The 19473-nt window shown below is 35.8% G+C and overlaps 1 protein-coding gene across 1 annotated transcript in view; it reads left to right on the top strand.

Annotated features, from left to right (window-relative positions):
- Nucleotides 1–19473, top strand: part of LOC144445529 (gamma-aminobutyric acid type B receptor subunit 1-like) — a 40704-nt gene that overhangs the window by 5183 nt on the left and 16048 nt on the right. Inside the window, exons 2-10 of the mRNA XM_078135118.1 lie at nucleotides 5703–6191; nucleotides 11568–11705; nucleotides 12395–12565; nucleotides 14811–14912; nucleotides 15271–15336; nucleotides 15904–16098; nucleotides 16382–16529; nucleotides 17157–17263; nucleotides 18380–18443. Coding sequence (XP_077991244.1) covers nucleotides 5775–6191; nucleotides 11568–11705; nucleotides 12395–12565; nucleotides 14811–14912; nucleotides 15271–15336; nucleotides 15904–16098; nucleotides 16382–16529; nucleotides 17157–17263; nucleotides 18380–18443 — 1408 coding nt within the window. The 5' untranslated portion in view covers nucleotides 5703–5774. The remainder of the gene's footprint in view (nucleotides 1–5702; nucleotides 6192–11567; nucleotides 11706–12394; nucleotides 12566–14810; nucleotides 14913–15270; nucleotides 15337–15903; nucleotides 16099–16381; nucleotides 16530–17156; nucleotides 17264–18379; nucleotides 18444–19473) is intronic.

Below are 19473 nucleotides of genomic sequence, written 5' to 3'. Positions count from 1 at the left end.
CAAAGGCGATGGGGTGATATTTTAGAGTATTGTCATTGACATCAAAAGATGTGTCTGGTTATTTGTAACTACCCCTTGTCAGTATTGTGTATATTATCTTATATTATCTTATTGTGTGTATGCCTATGTCATACATGTCGTAACTACCTCTGTCAGTATGTTCATCTTATTGTGTGTATGCCTATGTCATCCTTGTCGTAACTACCTCTGTCAGTATGTCCATCTTATTGTGTGTATGCCTATGTCATCCTTGTCGTAACTACCTCTGTCAGTATGTTCATCTTATTGTGTGGATGCCTATGTCATCCTTGTCGTAACTACCTCTGTCAGTATGTTCATCTTATTGTGTGGATGCCTATGTCATCCTTGTCGTAACTACCTCTGTCAGTATGTTCATCTTATTGTGTGTATGACTATGTCATCCTTGTCGTAACTACCTCTGTCAGTATGTTCATCTTATTGTATGTATGCCTATGTCATCCTTGTCGTAACTACCTCTGTCAGTATGTTCATCTTATTGTATGGATGCCTATGCCATCCTTGTCGTAACTACCTCTGTCAGTATGTTCATCTTATTGTGTGGATGCCTATGTCATACATGTCGTAACTACCTCTGTCAGTATGTTCATCTTATTGTGTATATGCGTATGTCATCCTTGTTGTAACTACCTCTGCCAGTATGTTCATCTTATTGTGTGGATGCCTATAACATCCTTGTCGTAACTACCTCTGTCAGTATGTTCATCTTATTGTGTGGATGCATATGTCATCCTTGTCGTAACTACCTCTGTCTGTCTGTATGTTCATTTTATTGTACGGATGCCTATGTCATAATTGTCTTTATTGATTGAGTCTGCATTCCTTGTCTATTTCCTATAAATATATATTAATTACATGACGTGCTGTGAAAAATCTAAACATATCAACAACCTTAAGAAATCGAAATATATTAACAACTGTCAGAAATCTATATGAAGTTGTGCTTTCTAAATTCAATTATATCAATATTACGGCAATACGCATTATTAAGCGGGTTATTATAGTTGTCATGGTGATCATCATGGCAAGAATTAAAATATCTGAATAGCGTGAGTAGATTCATATAACTAGCAATTACTAGCAGTAAAATTCACTAGTTTCGCTCCTAAGCTGGCTATGAGGTAGAAAGTTAGTTTTTTTGACATTATTTCTGCAACCGTGTTAATAATGAATATCTTCGACCAATGATGTATGCTTCTTATGAAATTGCAACCACGTTATAAATCATTCATGTCAATGTGAACAGAATGTTTTGAAATATTAGTTCTCGTATGATATCAGGTTTCATAAATGGACCAGATAATATTCAAACGTTGTATTACATGTGTAGTAAAATACATACTTGTCGTTTTCACATCTTATGAGTCTAGTTTTTCTGTTGGCGAACAAAAATATGATTTCAGTATCATTCGTCAACAACATGTTTTATTTGGCATAAAGCAAGGCAATAAAATCGGTCAGTCAGTCAGTCTGTCAGTCTGTCTGTCTGTCTGTCTGTCTGTCTGTCTGTCTGTCTGAACACAAGATGTCTGTCTTTCTGTGGACACGACAAACCACAACTACTGACATCAATTCGTATTAAACCCGATACACATCTATTTATTTGGGAATTAAAATTACTAATTATGTTTTGCATTCATTTGCAAATTTCATAGAATTTGGTGTATATACTGCATAAAATAACCCTCATTGGCCTGATAATGAGTTGTTTCATATAATCATGCATTATCACCCAGTCTGCATATCACATCGAGTTCTTTCTTAGGGCTACAGGCCCGATCTCGCCTTAGAATTATCCTTTTGGCCCTGGCCAGAAGTATGTAAACTTTTATAATTATGAATTATTCAATTTCAACTGTTAGAGTAAATAGAGTGACAAATTCCATATGTGGACGTGATAGAATTATCACTAGCCCTCTTTGAAAGTGTTCATTACCATATTCCATATTTGGACGTGATAGAAATATCACTAGCTCTCTTTGAAAGTGTTCATTACCATATTCCATATTTGGACGTGATAGAAATATCACTAGCCCTCTTTGAAAGTGTTCATTACCATATTCCATATTTGGACGTGATAGAAATATCATTAGCCCTCTTTGAAAGTGTTCATTACCATATTCCATATTTGGACGTGATAGAAATATCACTAGCTCTCTTTGAAAATGTTCATTACCATATTCCATATTTGGACGTGATAGAAATATCACTAGCTCTCTTTGAAAGTGTTTATTACCATATTCCATATTTGGACGTGATAGAAATATCACTAGCCCTCTTTGAAAGTGTTCATTACCATATTCCATATGTGGACGTGATAGAAATATCATTAGCCCTCTTTGAAAGTGTTCATTACCTTGTTGTTTTTACAAACAATCTATTATCCGAATCCATTTCACGATGAATTCTAATGTAAATACACTTAGTATAGGTAAAATCAACAGGAAGGCTTTGTACATGTAAATTTCACTGCCCATCTGGCTAATTTGCATGACAATAACTTGTCCTGTTGTACAGATACCTTGACAAAAGTATCGTTTGGTTCAAATTTGCAATGTAGGGTTGAATGGCATGATTGCAAGTTGCAATCGCATGGCTATATCAAATATTTGGAGAAAACTGACATATTTACATTTATGTGGGTAAACCAGCAGTGCTACACATATGTCCGATATCAACGGTAACCTTGTGGCTTTTTTAATGAAACAATTATCTATACAATCTTGAACCTTAAAAACCCTTTTGTTATCAAAAGGATTCAGATAGCAAGGCAAATGATAATATTTCCAATTAAACATATTGTGAATGCAATGAGAGACCTCAATTATTTCAACCACACACAAATCCGAATCCGATCCATTGAGACGAAATGTCAATGAACAGAAATCACCGAATGAATTAATTTCTTTCGAATTATGACCGGTTTGCACAGTTGATAAAACAGGGTTGATAAAACATTCCAGGCTCTTGATAGATCGACATTCAATTCACGTGTTTCTGTTCGATGGTAAACACATATTTCATCATTTCTTAATGCTGAGCTTAATAGTGTTAAATTGCTGATCATGAAGGATTTTTCATAAACATACATATGCAAATTTCGTCAACCTTATTTGCGTAAAATTGTGTTTCCATCGAAGTTAACATACGATAATCAGAACAATTTCAACGTCTTCGTTGATGATATTTTGGCTAATATTTCGAGGTCTGCTAACAATTGTCCTTTATCGTTGTCTATGGGAAGAGTGTTTCCAGGTCCGCTAACGATTGACATTGTCTAGGGGAGGAGTGTTTCGAGGTCAGCTAACGATTGATGTTGTCTAGGGGAGGAGTGTTTCGAGGTCCGCTAACGATTGACGTTGTCTAGGAGAGGAGTGTTTGAGGTCAGCTAACGATTGATGTTGTCTAGGGGAGGAGGGTTTGAGGTCAGCTAATGATTGATGTTGTCTAGGGGGGGGGGGGAGTGTTTCAAAGTCCACTAACGATTGACGTCGTCTAGGGGAGGAGTGTTTCGAGGTCAGCTAACGATTGATGTTGTCTATGGGAGGAGTGTTTCGAGGTCAGCTAACGATTGATGTTGTCTAGGGGGGGGGAGTGGTTGAGGTCAGCTAACGATTGATGTTGTCTAGGGGAGGAGTGTTTCGAGGTCAGCTAATGATTGATGTTGTCTAGGGGGGGGGGGAGTGTTTCGAGGTCAGCTAACGATTGACATTGTCTAGGGGAGGAGTGTTTGGAAGTCCGCTAATGATTGATGTTGTCTAGGGGAGGAGTGTTTCGAAGTCAGCTAAAGAATTGACGTTGTCTCAGGCAGAGTGGCTTGTTAAAACTCAATATTTGTTTTCGCACATAATGAATTGTATGATAGGTGTTTCGGAAACTCGTATTTTGTCGATGCTATGTGCTGAACACGGAACGCAAATTGTAGAGAGGCAATTTGCCATCTAGCTTAATTGTGTATTTACTTATTTAGTTGTAAACTTCCAATCTCTCATTATAACGTTCAGAAAGCATTCTGTCCTGTCCTGTCCTGTCCTGTCTGTCTGTCTGTCTGTCTGTCTGTCTGTCTGTCTGTCTGTCTGTCTGTCTGTCTGTCTGTCTGTCTGTCTGTCTGTCTGTCTGTCTGTCTGTCTGTCTGTCTGTCTGTCTGTCTGTCTGTATGTCTGTCTGTATGTCTGTCTGTCTGTATGTCCGTCTGCCCGCCCATCCGCCCTCCCATCCGCCTCTCTGTCTGTCTGTCTGTCTGTCTGTCTGTCTGTCTGTCTGTCTGTCTGTCTGTCTGTCTGTCTGTCTGTCTGTCTGTCTGTCTGGTTTGGTTTGTTTGTCTATCGGGTTCTCTGTTTCTCGGTGTGTCTTAATGATCGTAAATATATAGATAATTATTGTAAATGCTTTTAATTATTTGATTGTAAACTTAATTTTGAATTTATGGTATTTCAACACACGATTTATTGATTACCAAACATATATAGGCTATAGCTATAACATATAACAACTCCACATATTTAAATTGACTCTACCCGAGCACAATTTTGCTGTTTTCTCCCTCACTTGATTTCGTATGAATAATGTAAACGTCGTGGGTATTTTTAGCCTGTGTGCATTACCGTAGCGATGTACCCTGAGAGCACACTCTTGGTTACACATTTACCTGTATTAACAAAGCAGTGAAACGTGACAGTCTGAGAGATGTAAGGAAATAATGGTATACTCCGATCCAAAGAAAGAATGGATGCCTGTGTGATATCTAACGTACTCAGAATGACAGAGGTCAGAAGTCGCAGTACCGATAGCAATAATTAGAATTTATACATTTCATTTCAATTATAACAATCCAGCGATCTTCTAATCAAACATAATAATTCATTGCGAGCTTTTTTTTTATTAACATTTACCTTTCCCTCCAGATATTAAGATTAACACCTACTATTAACTGGTCTATGCAATTTTCTTAAACTAATATTACACGTATTGATGGATGCCTTAAAGTTAATATCGCCGAAGCAAATGTCTTTATTTCTTAAACTGTGTTCAATGACTGATTGTTACACATATGTTACAAGTGGGAAAATAAATGTTTTAGTTATTTAAGAAAAGCTAGCGTAAATATTAATTCGCTTTGACAAATATCAATTTCATTATACGTCGTTGACATTTCAGAAAGACAATGTCTCCCCATTTAATATAACACCAGCTATTTTTTCTTGAATGCTTGTAACAAGGACATTCAGGTAATCGAAATATCTTGCTAGTATCACTAACGACATCACAATATAAACTTAAGAAATTTTTGAAAAATATATGATATCGGATTCTATATATTGATATATTTGAGAGAATACCATTCTACGATAACTTGGTGATATTGCTTACAAACCCACCAAATTATCCTGATTTGATAATTTGCTACTAAAGATTTTGTTTGTAATCGATGTATTCAAGATGACACTTCTATAATTTACTGAGTATTTCTTCTGGCTATATAATCAATATAAAACGGCTGATATATAGTAGACAAGAACAGTTCTACCTTTAGATATCTCAAGGTTTCATATTGCTCATAGAAATTGATATACCCGTTTTTATTACAGGTTTTGTCTACACTATATCTGTTTAACACCCAATCTTCTTTATTAAATATTTCATATTCTTTTAATATCTTTCAGGTAAAATGTCCTGACTCTCTTGAAGGTACGTTGAACGTAACATACTGAATCGAACATTCAACAGACGACAAAATGGTGACCAGTAAACTCCATATTTTCATAATCATACAAACAGTGTTTCAAATACTGACGTCAGCGCAGTCCACACTTGATACACCATCTGAAAGTATATCACTATTTACGACTGATGGCGTTGATCTGACGACAACTACAGCACACCTAACAGATCTCCTTCCTGATGGAAACACAACCATGTCCACCATGTTGGTTACGTCATCACAGCAGACAACAGAGCCATCATCAATGAACGATGAAGATGACAAGAGCGAGAATGTAACATTGAACATAGTTGGGTTTTTTCCCGGTAAAACCAGCGTAATAAATATGGAGGGAGTTCTTCCTGCCTGTCAGATGGCATTAGATCATATCAATGAAAGGGATGATATTTTACCGGGGTACTTTTTGAATCTTGATTATGGCAATACTCAGGTAAGTATTTATATTTTTCAAATTATGCAATGTACGTACAAATTGTTCATAAATCCCATGGTGGATCTGATTGCAAGACATAATGCGACCTTAGGGACCGGACAGAATTTACGGCAGGGGGGGGGCCTGGGGAGAAATTATCTCTGACTTGGTTTTTTTCCTGGGCCCCCCATCCACTGTGACCAAAATTTCACAGCCCCCCCTTTCAAAAGTATAAAAATTTCATGCCCCCCCCCAAAAAAAAAAGAAGAAAAAAAGTGCACAATATCCTGTCCCCTACAATGACTAAAAAGAGTACAAATTTTTTTGTTACTGTAGTAGACTGTCGACAGTCGCTCGCGCCTTTTTTCCCCCTACGTTTTATCTAAACTCCGATCCGGCGCAACACTAGTCTAATCGCAAACTGATATCGAGGGCCGAAGGCCCGAGTCACAGTGATCGAGGGCCGAAGGCCCGAGCGACTCGCTTGGGCCTTCGCAATTCGGCCCTCGAAATCAGTTTGCGATTATACCAGTGTTGCGCCGGACCGGAGTTTAGATAAAACGTAGGAAAAAAAGGCGCGAGCGACTGTCGACAGTCTGTTACTGTAGCACAACTGTAATATTTCTTTTGGTACTACTATTATGTTACTATTTCAGCCCAAACAACTTAGTAGTTGTAGAGGAAGTTTTTTAGAAAACAAAACAAAATAAAACATTTTGACCATACATGTAATCATACACATGTGGTATAATCTTGTTTATTTCCCAACTAGACACCATAAGTAGTCATCACTTAATACCAAGGCATTTGATGTGGTGGTTTTAACTGTCATTCGCTGATACATACACAGAAACACAGACACAGAGTAAACACACATTCACATGCGTGATTTGTGAAAAACTGTAGTGGGGACATTTGTGGGGAGTATCTAAGGACATCACATCACCTACATAGTGTATTCAAATATCTATTTATACTCATAACACAATAACTATCTAATGTCAGACATTTGTGATGTCATGAAGTGCTAGCAAACTAAGGATTTTATGCACACTGAGGTCTGACAAATATAGCTTTCACTTTCCTACACCAAATGCATTACCAATACATATGTAAATGTAAGACATTTGTGACTTCATGAAAGTGCAAAAAAATTCAGAATGTTGTGGAATACTTAGATGTAATCAATATGCTTTCAGTTCCAAAACCATACATATTTAAACCTATAGTGTCAGGCATTTGTGACTTCATGAAACATTGGCTTGGTTTAGTGAAAGCCAAACAAAATGATGTTTCTCATATAAGTGACATTGCAAGAAGATTCCCACAGAATGAAGTTGTTGTTAGCGAACGACACAGGAAGACAAGGAGAAAGAAGGAAAATAAAAGAAAATTAAGAAGATGGAAAGAGAAAAGAACAATTAGTCAAGCAAAAAGACTGTTGTTAACTGTTTTTAGTGAGCAACTTGTGGATAAGGTTGTAGGAAAATACAGCCAGAAGGCAACTACCAAAGTTAGTGCAAAGTCACAGATGAAAAAACACTTAACACCACACAGACATCTAAATGCTTTACAATATTTAGTACAGATAGATGCATTTGATGTTGCTGAGGAGGGAAATAGTTTAATTTCACTGGTTTTAGATAGAAAGAAAGACAAGTCTTGCCTCACATCTTCAGACTCTAGTGAGTCTGAGAGTGAAACTCAAGAATAGAGTCAAGGAAAGAAATAAAACACCTATCTAAATTAATCTGGCCAGACGTTTTTGTATTGACATTTTTCACCAAAAGGTCACTTTTTAATCACATAAATTACAGGTCCTATGCTAGTATATTACCATATATATATATGTATCCTTGATGGTAATTACACACTGAACCTGTTTCCACAGTGCTAAAATGTATGTATGTATGTATGTATGTATGTATGTATGTATGTATGTATGTATGTATGTATACATATGTGTGTGTGTAAGTGTGTGTGTGAACAACTTGGAGTATATAAGAGTAATTCAGGGTGTATCAAATTAATCTTGAGTAGTGTTTTTATGCTTCACTAAATATGTACATACAAACGTACACACTTCCATTTTAATACATAAATGAAAGTGTAGACATTCAATATTAAAGGCGATATCAAGTGCTATCTCATGCAATGCTAACTTTTCTAACATATTCATTTTTTTCAATGACAAAATATTTCGCGGCCCCCCCCCTTTCAAACCATGAGAATTTTCATGGCCCCCCCTTCAAGCCTCCCATTTTTTTCATGGCCCCCCCAATTTCTCCCCAGCCCCCCCCCTCTGCCGTAAATTCTGTCCGGTCCCTTATTTGGCCTTTTTGTATGGTACATTTATAGGTTAATAACATCGATAGTGAAAGTGACAAGTTGTTCCTTTCTCAGTTTATTTGGTCAAACTTGTAATTACTGTTCAGTAATTACAAATTTGACCAAATAAACTGAGAAAGGAACAACTTGTCACTTTCACTATCGATGTTATTAACCAATATCATGCAATCATCTCAAACATAAGATTGTAAATGGTATATTATAGTTTCATTGTCATTAAATTAGTTTGCTGCATCTGGGAAAATGATTACTGGTTTGTTCAACTTATTTGAGATATATATAGTACCGACTGTGTCTGTCAACGTTTATCACCATATTGATGTCACTAGATATTTCATACGTTGACAGACACAGTCAACGTTTATCACCATATTGATGTCACTAGATATTTCATACATTGACAGAAATAGTCAACGTTTATCACCGTATTGATGTCACTAGATATTTCATACGTTGACAGACATAGTCAACGTTTATCACCGTATTGATGTCACTAGATATTTCATACGTTGACAGACATAGTCAACGTTTATCACCATATTGATGTCACTAGATATTTCATACATTGACAGACATAGTCAACGTTTATCACCATATTGATGTCACTAGACATTTCATACATTGACAGACATAGTCAACGTTTATCACCATATTGATGTCACTAGATATTTCATACGTTGACAGACATAGTCAACGTTTATCACCATATTGATGTCACTAGATATTTCATACGTTGACAAACATAGTCAACGTTTATCACCATATTGATGTCACTAGATATTTCATACGGTGACAGACATAGTCAACGTTTATCACCGTATTGATGTCACTAGATATTTCATACGCTGACAGACATAGTCAACGTTTATCACCGTATTGATGTCACTAGATATTTCATACGTTGACAGACATAGTCAACGTTTATAACCATATTGATGTCACTAGATATTTCATACGTTGACAGACACAGTCAACGTTTATCACCATATTGATGTCACTAGATATTTCATACGCTGACAGACACAGTCAACGTTTATCACCGTATTGATGTCACTAGATATTTCATACGTTGACAGACATAGTCAACGTTTATCACCGTATTGATGTCACTAGATATTTCATACGTTGACAGACATAGTCAACGTTTATCACCATATTGATGTCACTAGATATTTCATACGTTGACAGACACAGTCAACGTTTATCACTGTATTAAAAGCGTTGATCGAAATGGTCAATCGACCCGTTGCCGGTTCCAAGATGCATTGCGCGTCTCTTCACATAATGTCATGTACTGTGTACGCGCTGAGGAGTTTGCACGCGCTACTCGGAGAATGGTTGTCACCTGACCATACACTTGGTTTACCCGTAGAATCCATCTCTGTCATTGATGGCGTTTATTCTTTGCTCTGTAAAATCACTCATAAACAAAGAAGTCAACATGTCTTTCCACTATTCTCTGATGGAAATGTTATTTCAAACGTAAAAATAGCGCCAGTGGCACAACTGTACAGTTTTTAAAAATGTTTATCCTAATGCTGATCCATTAGGTGTACGTGTTTATATGCTGAACGATTATCCCGTTGCTTATCCAGCCATGTTGTTATCTTTGCACTATATGTGAGCATTTGGCGTAGCCTTGATGTTAGGCACATTTACATACATTTTTTGAATGTTTTTTTTACTTGTCTATCATCTTTGCAACATATGCGATCATTTAGTCGTTGCTATGGGCATGGTCTTGTTGCTAGGCATATTTTCATACGCTTTTTTAATGTCAGTTTACTTGTCTAAGAATCCCTGTTGCTATCTTTGTGAAATACACCACGTTTTGGATGTTGCTATGGGCGTGGTCATGGTTGCTAGGGATATTTGCATACATTTTTTGAATGTTTACTACCTTGCCAGATGATGATGTTTTTATTTGACCAAAATATAGTGCCATTTGGTTGTTGCTAAGGGCGTGGTCATGGTTGTTAGGACAGTTGTGTCAAAATGGTTTGAACTAAATCTGCAGAATAATACTTCTAGAAACATCTCACCAAATTTCAGTCTCATTGACACTTTTTAAGATATAGGTTTTTGACAAAAATTCACATTTGTACACCCAATTTGTACATCACGGATGAGATCAGTATATGCTTTATATTAAATTTCAGCCCAATCTGCTCAGTATTTTTGTACCAAAACGACACATTTTTAGTCCTAATTTGTATTTTACTGATGGAATCGTGTCGTGAATAAATCTTAATCTACACACCCCTACGAACGTTGAATTTTACCCCAATCTGCCCAGCAGTTTTGGAGTTTAAATGTTTTGACCAAAATGATATTTTTTTTACCCAAATCAAATACCTGTTATGCGATCATTTTTGATTTGAACAATTTCAGAACTAGACACCAAAAGTAATGTCCCCACTAAATAGCAAGGCATTCGGTCTGTCATTTTTAGAGTTTAAGTCATCCACACACACACACACACACACGCACATACACACACAGACGGACAGACACCGCACATATCTATAGCACTACTGAACCTTGTCAGTGCAGATGTGCTAATAAAAACAAGACTAAATATAACAACATAAGCGACGTCCTCTCGCGTAATGCATCTTTGAACCGGAAAATCGACTATTGCACCAACCCCAAAATGAGATTGTCGTTTAATAGACACATCTGGTGAAATTGGAATGGCATTGTCCTCCGTACTATTACAAAATTAACTAATTGATTTACAGGGTTTAAAACTGAGTTTGGTCCGACTCTTCATCTCCAGTGTAGCCGATAATTTTTGCGTCTTGCATTCCTAAACACAAACTTCGAATTCACTACGTTGTATGTACTTTATTAAATAAAACGTACTCACACTGTTTGATATTGTTTGAGGGTCATTCGAATCATCTCAATTAAGAGAAATATTATAGAGAAATATTTTAATAATTGATAAGAGTTACGTCATGAAAAAAGTATATACAATAGAATTTTGCCTTTACTACGATTGTGATAAACTAACCAGTTTTACTGTAATTTGTTTACTAACAGTGTAACCCTGGTTACGGTACTAAGGTGTTGTTTGAGTTTATCAATTCCAATACATCGTATATAATGGTTCTTGGAGCTGGTTGTTCTGGTGTTGCACAGCCCGTTTCCATGGCATCAAACTTGTGGAATCTTGTTCAGGTAATTGATGCATTGCTAACATTTCTATCTGTCTATTACTATAGTTTATTTGCAGCCGTGTTGTCTAATTGTGTGTATATAGTGTGAGACAACCGCTGCAAAACAATGATAATTTCGTAAACCTACTTTTTCTAGCAAGAGTTTGTAATCAACATATTTTAGATAACCTCCTTCATATTTTGTATATCTCACTCGTCTCATTTTATAAGGTAAATTTGTTGATTTGATTGATTTCAATTCTTACGAGAAAGAAAAATTAACATTATGTCATCCTCAAAACTTGACACTTGAACTGTTAGTTAAAACTGTATTTATTCCCACCTCTACACTCAAATAATTTACTGACATATAGCTATGTATTTATGCACTGGCTAATTTATTCATATATTCACTAATTCCTTCACTTAATTATTCACTTATTCGATAGTTGCCTCGGTCATTCACTCATTAGCCAATCAAAGTTATGTACTAATTTGATCTCTAGATGAATGGATCGCCCATGTATTCAATTGCTCTGTTATTAATCCATCCACTCATCAATCAACTAATCAACTAACTAATCAACTAACCAACCAACCAACCAACCAACCAACCAACCAACCAACCAACCAACCAATTCATACACCTACTTGCTCATTCTCTCATTTGTGATTTTCAAATATTTTCATTATTTTTCATTTCTGTATCAGATGTCATATGGTGCCTCAAATCCTGCCCTATCGAACAGAAATCGCTACCCTTCATTTTATCGAACATATGCCCCTGACTCTTTATACAACTATGCTCGTTTAGACATCATCAAATATTTCAACTGGACTAAAGTTGCCACCCTACACGAAAACCAGGAACTATTTTCCTCGGTAAGTTGTTAAAGTCTGCTTTTGTCTGTTTGTCTATTTGTGTACATGCGTGCGTATGTATGTATGTATGTATGTATGTATGTATGTATGTATGTATGTATGTATGTATGTATGTATGTATGTATGTATGTGTATGTGTGCATGTATGTATGTGTGTGTGTGTATGTATGTATGTATGTATGTATGTATGTATGTATGTATGTATGTATGTATGTATGTATGTATGTATGTACATGTCTGCTTGTTTTTTCAACTATTGACACTGTACCCAGTTGACTCTCTTGATATTCGATTGACTTGTTTACATTAACAGTAACATTGACTTTTCTACTTTATGACTACTCTTATATTTGATAAATTTGTCAGCCCTGCGAAGTGACATAATTAAACAAATAAATCGAGAATACAACATTTATCATAAGACATCGTAGAAATGACGTTTAGATATAAATTCTTTTGATATCCAGTACAATACAGCTACCCAAATCTACGTAAAATAGGGTGTCGTTAATATTTAATCAAGTTCCCCTTATATACGATATATAGTATATAAAAAAATAGAAAGTCATAGGTTGACCTTTCTATCCTGTTAATTGATGCTGCTGTTCCAAATGAATTTGGTTCCTTTCCATTAAACTAACGAGACAGTAGACAAAATGTCATCATTGTCCTTGCCTCTAGCTATAATCTACGTACGTGTATTTCTCCCTGTTCACGTTTTCCTATCAGTGTTATCTCACGAACGTCTCCGACAATAAACAAAAGATATCGCCAATGGAATTCTTTGTATATACAATAATTTTTTGCCACTTTCCTACCCATCTCTAAAAGCGCACCACCATTTCTTGTTACTATGGGCATGTTCTTGTTACTAGGGATATTTGAATACGTTTTAAGAATGTTTATTCACTTGCCTACCCATTAATATTGTTGAATTGACTGTTGCTAAGGGCGAGGCCATGGATGCATGGACTAGTTTTGACAACATATCTTAAACAATGTCTGCAGAATAACACTTCCACTAGAGTCTAGAAACGTCATCAAACACCATGCCACATGCACCAATTAGTTGACATGATATAAGTGTTCGGGCACAATTCACATTTTAAAACCTAGTTTTCATATCACTGTTGACCTCAATATGTGGTGAATAATTCTTCATCTATACAGCCCTAGAAACATCCAACTCAAATTTCAGCCCATCCAGATAGGTTCAGAATTGACGATTTTTGACCAAAAACACACATTGTAAGACCAAATTTCTGGATCATCATTTCACATACAATTCTTTAACTTCACATCCAAAAGTCTCAGTCTAAACCAAAGCCAACTTTCAATCTGTGATTTTATTGTTGCCAAAGTCACATTTTTCCCAAATCACAAATCTATACACCAAGAACAATCTCCCATTAGCTACCAAAGCAATCGGTCTAGATTTTTTCACTCTAAGCCATTTACAGACAGACAGACAGACAGACAGACAGCTGACAGACAGAAACATCTCAACATACCTAAAACATTACTATACATCAGTTCAGTTTTGCTAACAAAAACCGATATCCAGCAAACAGAACAGCAACATGATGCTTACTGTAATTAAGACATTCTTTCGGGTAGAGAGAACAAACACTTTAAACCTGTGTAATTGGATCTCATCATCGTGACTAAGGAAAATGGTGACTTCACATATGATATATAGGAAGATCATACAAATGAAAATGTCAACCGTAAGCTTTTCCTACTTTGTACGAAAGTACAATAGGTTATTTCAACAGAAATATCTCGTCGTTCTAGTTAAATCCAAGTTTACGTCATGAAAACGCGTATCTATATCACAGCAGTGTGTCTACGTCATTGGCTCTGTTGTGTTCGGAATAAGATTCAAAACGTTCAAAATTACCATCTCTTTCCATGATATTTCTTTGATATTATTGGCGCTGGTATAATTCCCCAATATTTTTCTTCATTCAGTCGGAAAAGATTCGTGACCAAGGGATTTTATCACAGCTTGTCTAGAGATTCGTAGTGACAAAGCCCCCTTAGGTCTCTTGTACTGTACTGTACGTGTACATAATTATCAGGGTTATTACTATTGACTTACGTCGTAATTTAAGCTACTTTCTGTTGATATCTAAGCCAGGTAAAGCGTTAGTAGTGTTCATTGCAGTTTTGTTTATATATATATATATATATATATATATATATATGTTTACAAAGTATTTACACTTAATATTTTTTTCTGTAGACAATCAATGATCTAAGTTCCAAACTACGAGACAATGGCATCGAAATCCTGACGTCTGAGAGCTTTACTGTTGACCCTTCGGAACAGGTCAAAAATCTCAAGGTTAGCAACCTAAATCTTTATGCTCCTTTCATTTTCTTTAGTCTAGATAGACGTACAGACACTCACTTAGACAGACAGACAGACAGACAGACACAGACAGACAGACATGCAGACAGACGGTTGGACACACACGATACATGAATATAAATGCACTGAACTCTTATAAACTGTATCTGTAAGCGAACAAGCTTATGGCAAAACATTGCTATTAGTAGACTGAAAATAATGTCGATATTATGATAGTTTAATTTCCAGTGTGGTCATTCGTCAGTACATTTACAATTGCGACAATTTACCATATATTCCACATCTAATATATTGTTATAATTTTGTATTTTAAATACATGTCAAAATCTAGGAAAAGAACGCAAGAATAATCTTTGGTAATTTCTATGAAGATATGGCAAGGCAAGTGTTCTGTGAGGTATGTAAGAATTTTGCACATTTAGTCTTAATCCTAACAAAATGTTTGGTTCCGGTTATACCCGACCCCACCTAATTTTTCACTGCCGACCCTAAACTTTTTTTTTACGTATTCGAGTAAATAAAATCGTGAAAATTGTGAAGTCTCACGAGAAATAGTAGCTGCGGAAGCTGACATCAACCTAAAAGTCAATATTAGACTGTTCTTCTAATCTGTAATGACTGCATATCTGATGGAAAGAAGCCATTAGATAACACAGAGACCATATAGAAAACACAGCTACCTGAACTAGACACTCACACATGAAAAAAATCTACCTACCCAAATCTCGAATTGAGCGTAATCGGAACCACATAATTTATTTAGGTATTATCTCCCATAGTCTATATTTTGTGTGTATCGTCTCTTATTTTCATACTTTTTGTTTTGAAACTACATTTGACGTGTTTTTATTGACTTAACATGCTACATGTAAGTGGTTCCGTCAATGACGCAATCGTCTACCTCGAAGTCAAGTCCTTTATGACAAAGAGTGTAAAAATGTTGACACTTTTTTTCACAATACAGGTGTACAAACAAAAGATGTATGGTAAACACTATGCATGGTTTATCCTTGGATGGTATACTCACGACTGGTGGAAGCAAGACGACCCTAATATTGCCTGTACCAAAGAAGAACTATTTGAAGCTATCGATGGTTACATTGCAACGGAGAATATCGATTTAAGCATCTACCGAAATCACACCACAACCTCTGGCTTTGTAAGTATTTAATTTCAAGTTTAAATTGAGGATAATTTTGAAGCAAGTTCATTTTTCATCTGACACAATAACGAAAGGAACTTGAGATTCGCGGAAAGAGGCTAGAGATATACGACGGTGAAAGTACGGGACAAATGTTAGAACAGTATTCAACAATTTGATTGAATTGTCTTTGCCTCACCTAGCTCCCCATTAATTGTTTTGTTGTTGGTTTTATAAACCATTGTAAATTCAATCCGACTAATTCTGACAAGGTGTATCACGATATGTTTGCTGTCAACAGACACCAAATGAATACCAGGCCCTCTATGAAGATAGAATGGCACAATTAGGACAATCAGATAATATTGATTCTAAAGCTGCTTACTGTTACGATGCTGTTTGGAGTGTTGCACTGACTCTCAATGAATCCATGGAAACTCTAAAGACGGGTCAGTTGTCTTAGTATAATTATAATTTTGATAATGTATAGTATATTGTATAATGGTAGATTGATATGGAAAATATTGTATACATAAACACACATAGTTCACTTATTAGCTTGAAGTAAGTGAGCTAGTAACACCGAAACGTTGCTGAAGACTGTTTTCTTGGGATTGGCATGCATGTCGACTTGGAACATTTCAACCCATTCATCGAGTCATTAGTATATATTCAAACGCAAACACCCATACATACGCACGCACGCACGCACGCACGCACGCACGCACGCACGCACACACACACACACACACACACACACACACACACACACACACATATATATATATATATATATATATATATATATATATATATATATATATATATATATATATATATATATATATATGGCCAGAGACACTTTACTGTTAATTCTATATGTTCAAATGAAACTCTGTGTGTGTGTGTGTGTGTGTGTGTGTGTGTGTGTGTGTGTGTGTGTGTGTGTGTAGAGAGAGAGAGAGAGACAGAGACAGAGACAGAGACAGAGACAGAGTAACGATGACATAAATTTATCTGTATGCTTTTAAGTAAATGTGTGATGTGTTAAGTTTTCAAAAACTTTGTCTTTACAGCTCCTAATCTTACCAGTCGTCGTCTAGAAGATTTTGCCTACAGCGATGAGAAGATGAAACAAGTATTTATTGATACATTGAATACGTTACACTTTGATGGAGTATCGGTAAGTTTTACATCACACTTCCTTTAATATTTTAAATGTGTAGGAATATTGAGATGTATAATGTAACCATAGCTGGATTGAAGCACACAGGCCTAATATCAAGATAAATATCAGTACGTTATTAGTAGGCACGGTGGCACAATGTCGCACAAACTCAGTTCGCCCCCTTCCTTCCCCCGAAATGAACCTTCACAATTTCGACATCGACATGTTTATATATGATGTAAACCATGATGTGGTCATACACTACAATCGATGAATTGCAATGTAAAAACATGATGGCAAACCTCATTAAAATAGTACCTGGAAACTCAACACTGTATTATATTAGGAGTAGATTTTAATCAACTTATCAACATCAGTACTAAATACAGAACCAGTTATCATTTAAGACGTAAAAGTTTTCGAAATTTGGTTAGAAGAGTGAAAATGATGTTCAGAAATTGCATTGACGCCAGACTCTCTCCCTTCTAAACGAATTGAGTTAGTGTGATATTGTGCAATGATCCCTACTACACCTCATATTCTTGAGCTTAAAGGCCAAACATCGGACCGTGCCTAAGTCTGGACACTCTGGATGATTACGGCGTAAAAGTCATTCACTATAAAAATATATACATACATCGGATATTTTGTTGTAACAATATGCCATGTTTATATTGTAAGGGATTCAGTAATAACAACGTGAGCTAGTCCATAATTGACATTACATTAGAAAGACGTTGATTACAATAATTGTGTAAGACATCGACAACACACTCTACTGTGACGTAACATACACTTTACATTTAAGTAATATTTACACTAGTACATAAATTACACAAATTAATGTAGAATTACAGTCACTGACTATTTTCCGTTCATTTTGTTCTCCTGTTTGAAAGAACACCGCGACGGTTGTTATGACAAGTCAGACTCTGGACCGATATATTATGTATTAAGTGTAGCCTAAGGAACACGGCTTACATTGCAAGCTATACATACATAACACCGTACTAAAACTAAAAGCTAAATATCCCCATACAAGTTTTTACACCTCCTCCTTTCTCGAAGATTTATCACCTATAAGCTTAGTAGTTTTCTGTGAACGAATCTCTTTTCTAAATTCCATTTCAGGGTCCTGTGAGTTTTACTGAGAAGGGAGACCGTGAAGGACTGATAAATATAGAACAGCTACAGAGTAAGCTTACGTTTGAATCATTACGTCCATGGGGTATAAAACTAAATGTTGAATCATTACGTCCATGGGGTATAAAACTAAATGTTTATTGATTGATAACGTCCCTGAATGTAGTACATTGGTCAGCTTATTGCATTATTTGGTCGTATCTGCGTGAGTCTCCTCTGTTTTAAGTGATTTCCGAATATTTGTATTTTCGTGTTATTTTCAACGAGTATTGGTTGCACTAATTGAGACTGGATATATCTACTAGGAGAAATATAATATAACGAAACAAAATAATAGGTTTGATGTCTTGTCAAATGCATTAAATATGAGGTTTTCTGAGTACCATTATACAGTGATGTACAGTGATGCGGTTTGTGTCTGAGCTGTACACATGCTAATCTCCACCATCGAATTCGAAGACAGAGCTTCTCTGGTAAATACACACTATCACTAGACAAGCATTTCCGCCTACACGGTATGTTCCATTTCCGCCCACACGGTATGTTCCTTCCATTTATTACATTAAGGTAATGCAATGCTATCAAGTCAAACGCTGCCACAATCATGCTAAAACAGACATATCGATACAATTAAGAATATTTACATTTTGAATATAAAAAAAAATAAAAAGACCAGTTGAGCTAGACTAGTAGGATATCTGGCCGCCATTTTGAGTACAGCTGTGTCATCGTTTGATTTGCCACTTTCGATTGTAATGTAAGGCCTGTGATACGATAGCAAATGCATATCTCATTTGACACTAAAGAGAGAAATCCTAATACAATAAACGTTTACTAATATAAGGTATTTCAGGAAGAAATTTGAATTATTAAAAACCCAACGACAAAGTTTAAAGTTTAAAGTTTATTTATTTTCTAAAGTGCCTTTTCTATTTATTAATATTCAAAGGCGCTGTACATAAAATAGATTTAAAAGCATGGTAAACCAATATAATGAAGCTAAAAACAACAAATTGGTTACAATAATTACAAAAAGGCTAAAATGACTACTTAGTAAAAGACACGTGGTAATAAATTAAAAC

Source organism: Glandiceps talaboti, chromosome 14 (assembly GCF_964340395.1).
Source record: "Glandiceps talaboti chromosome 14, keGlaTala1.1, whole genome shotgun sequence".
Taxonomy (NCBI): domain Eukaryota; kingdom Metazoa; phylum Hemichordata; class Enteropneusta; family Spengelidae; genus Glandiceps; species Glandiceps talaboti.
The sequence above is the reverse complement of the archived record's forward strand: the minus strand, read 5'-3'. Positions and strand labels throughout refer to the sequence as shown.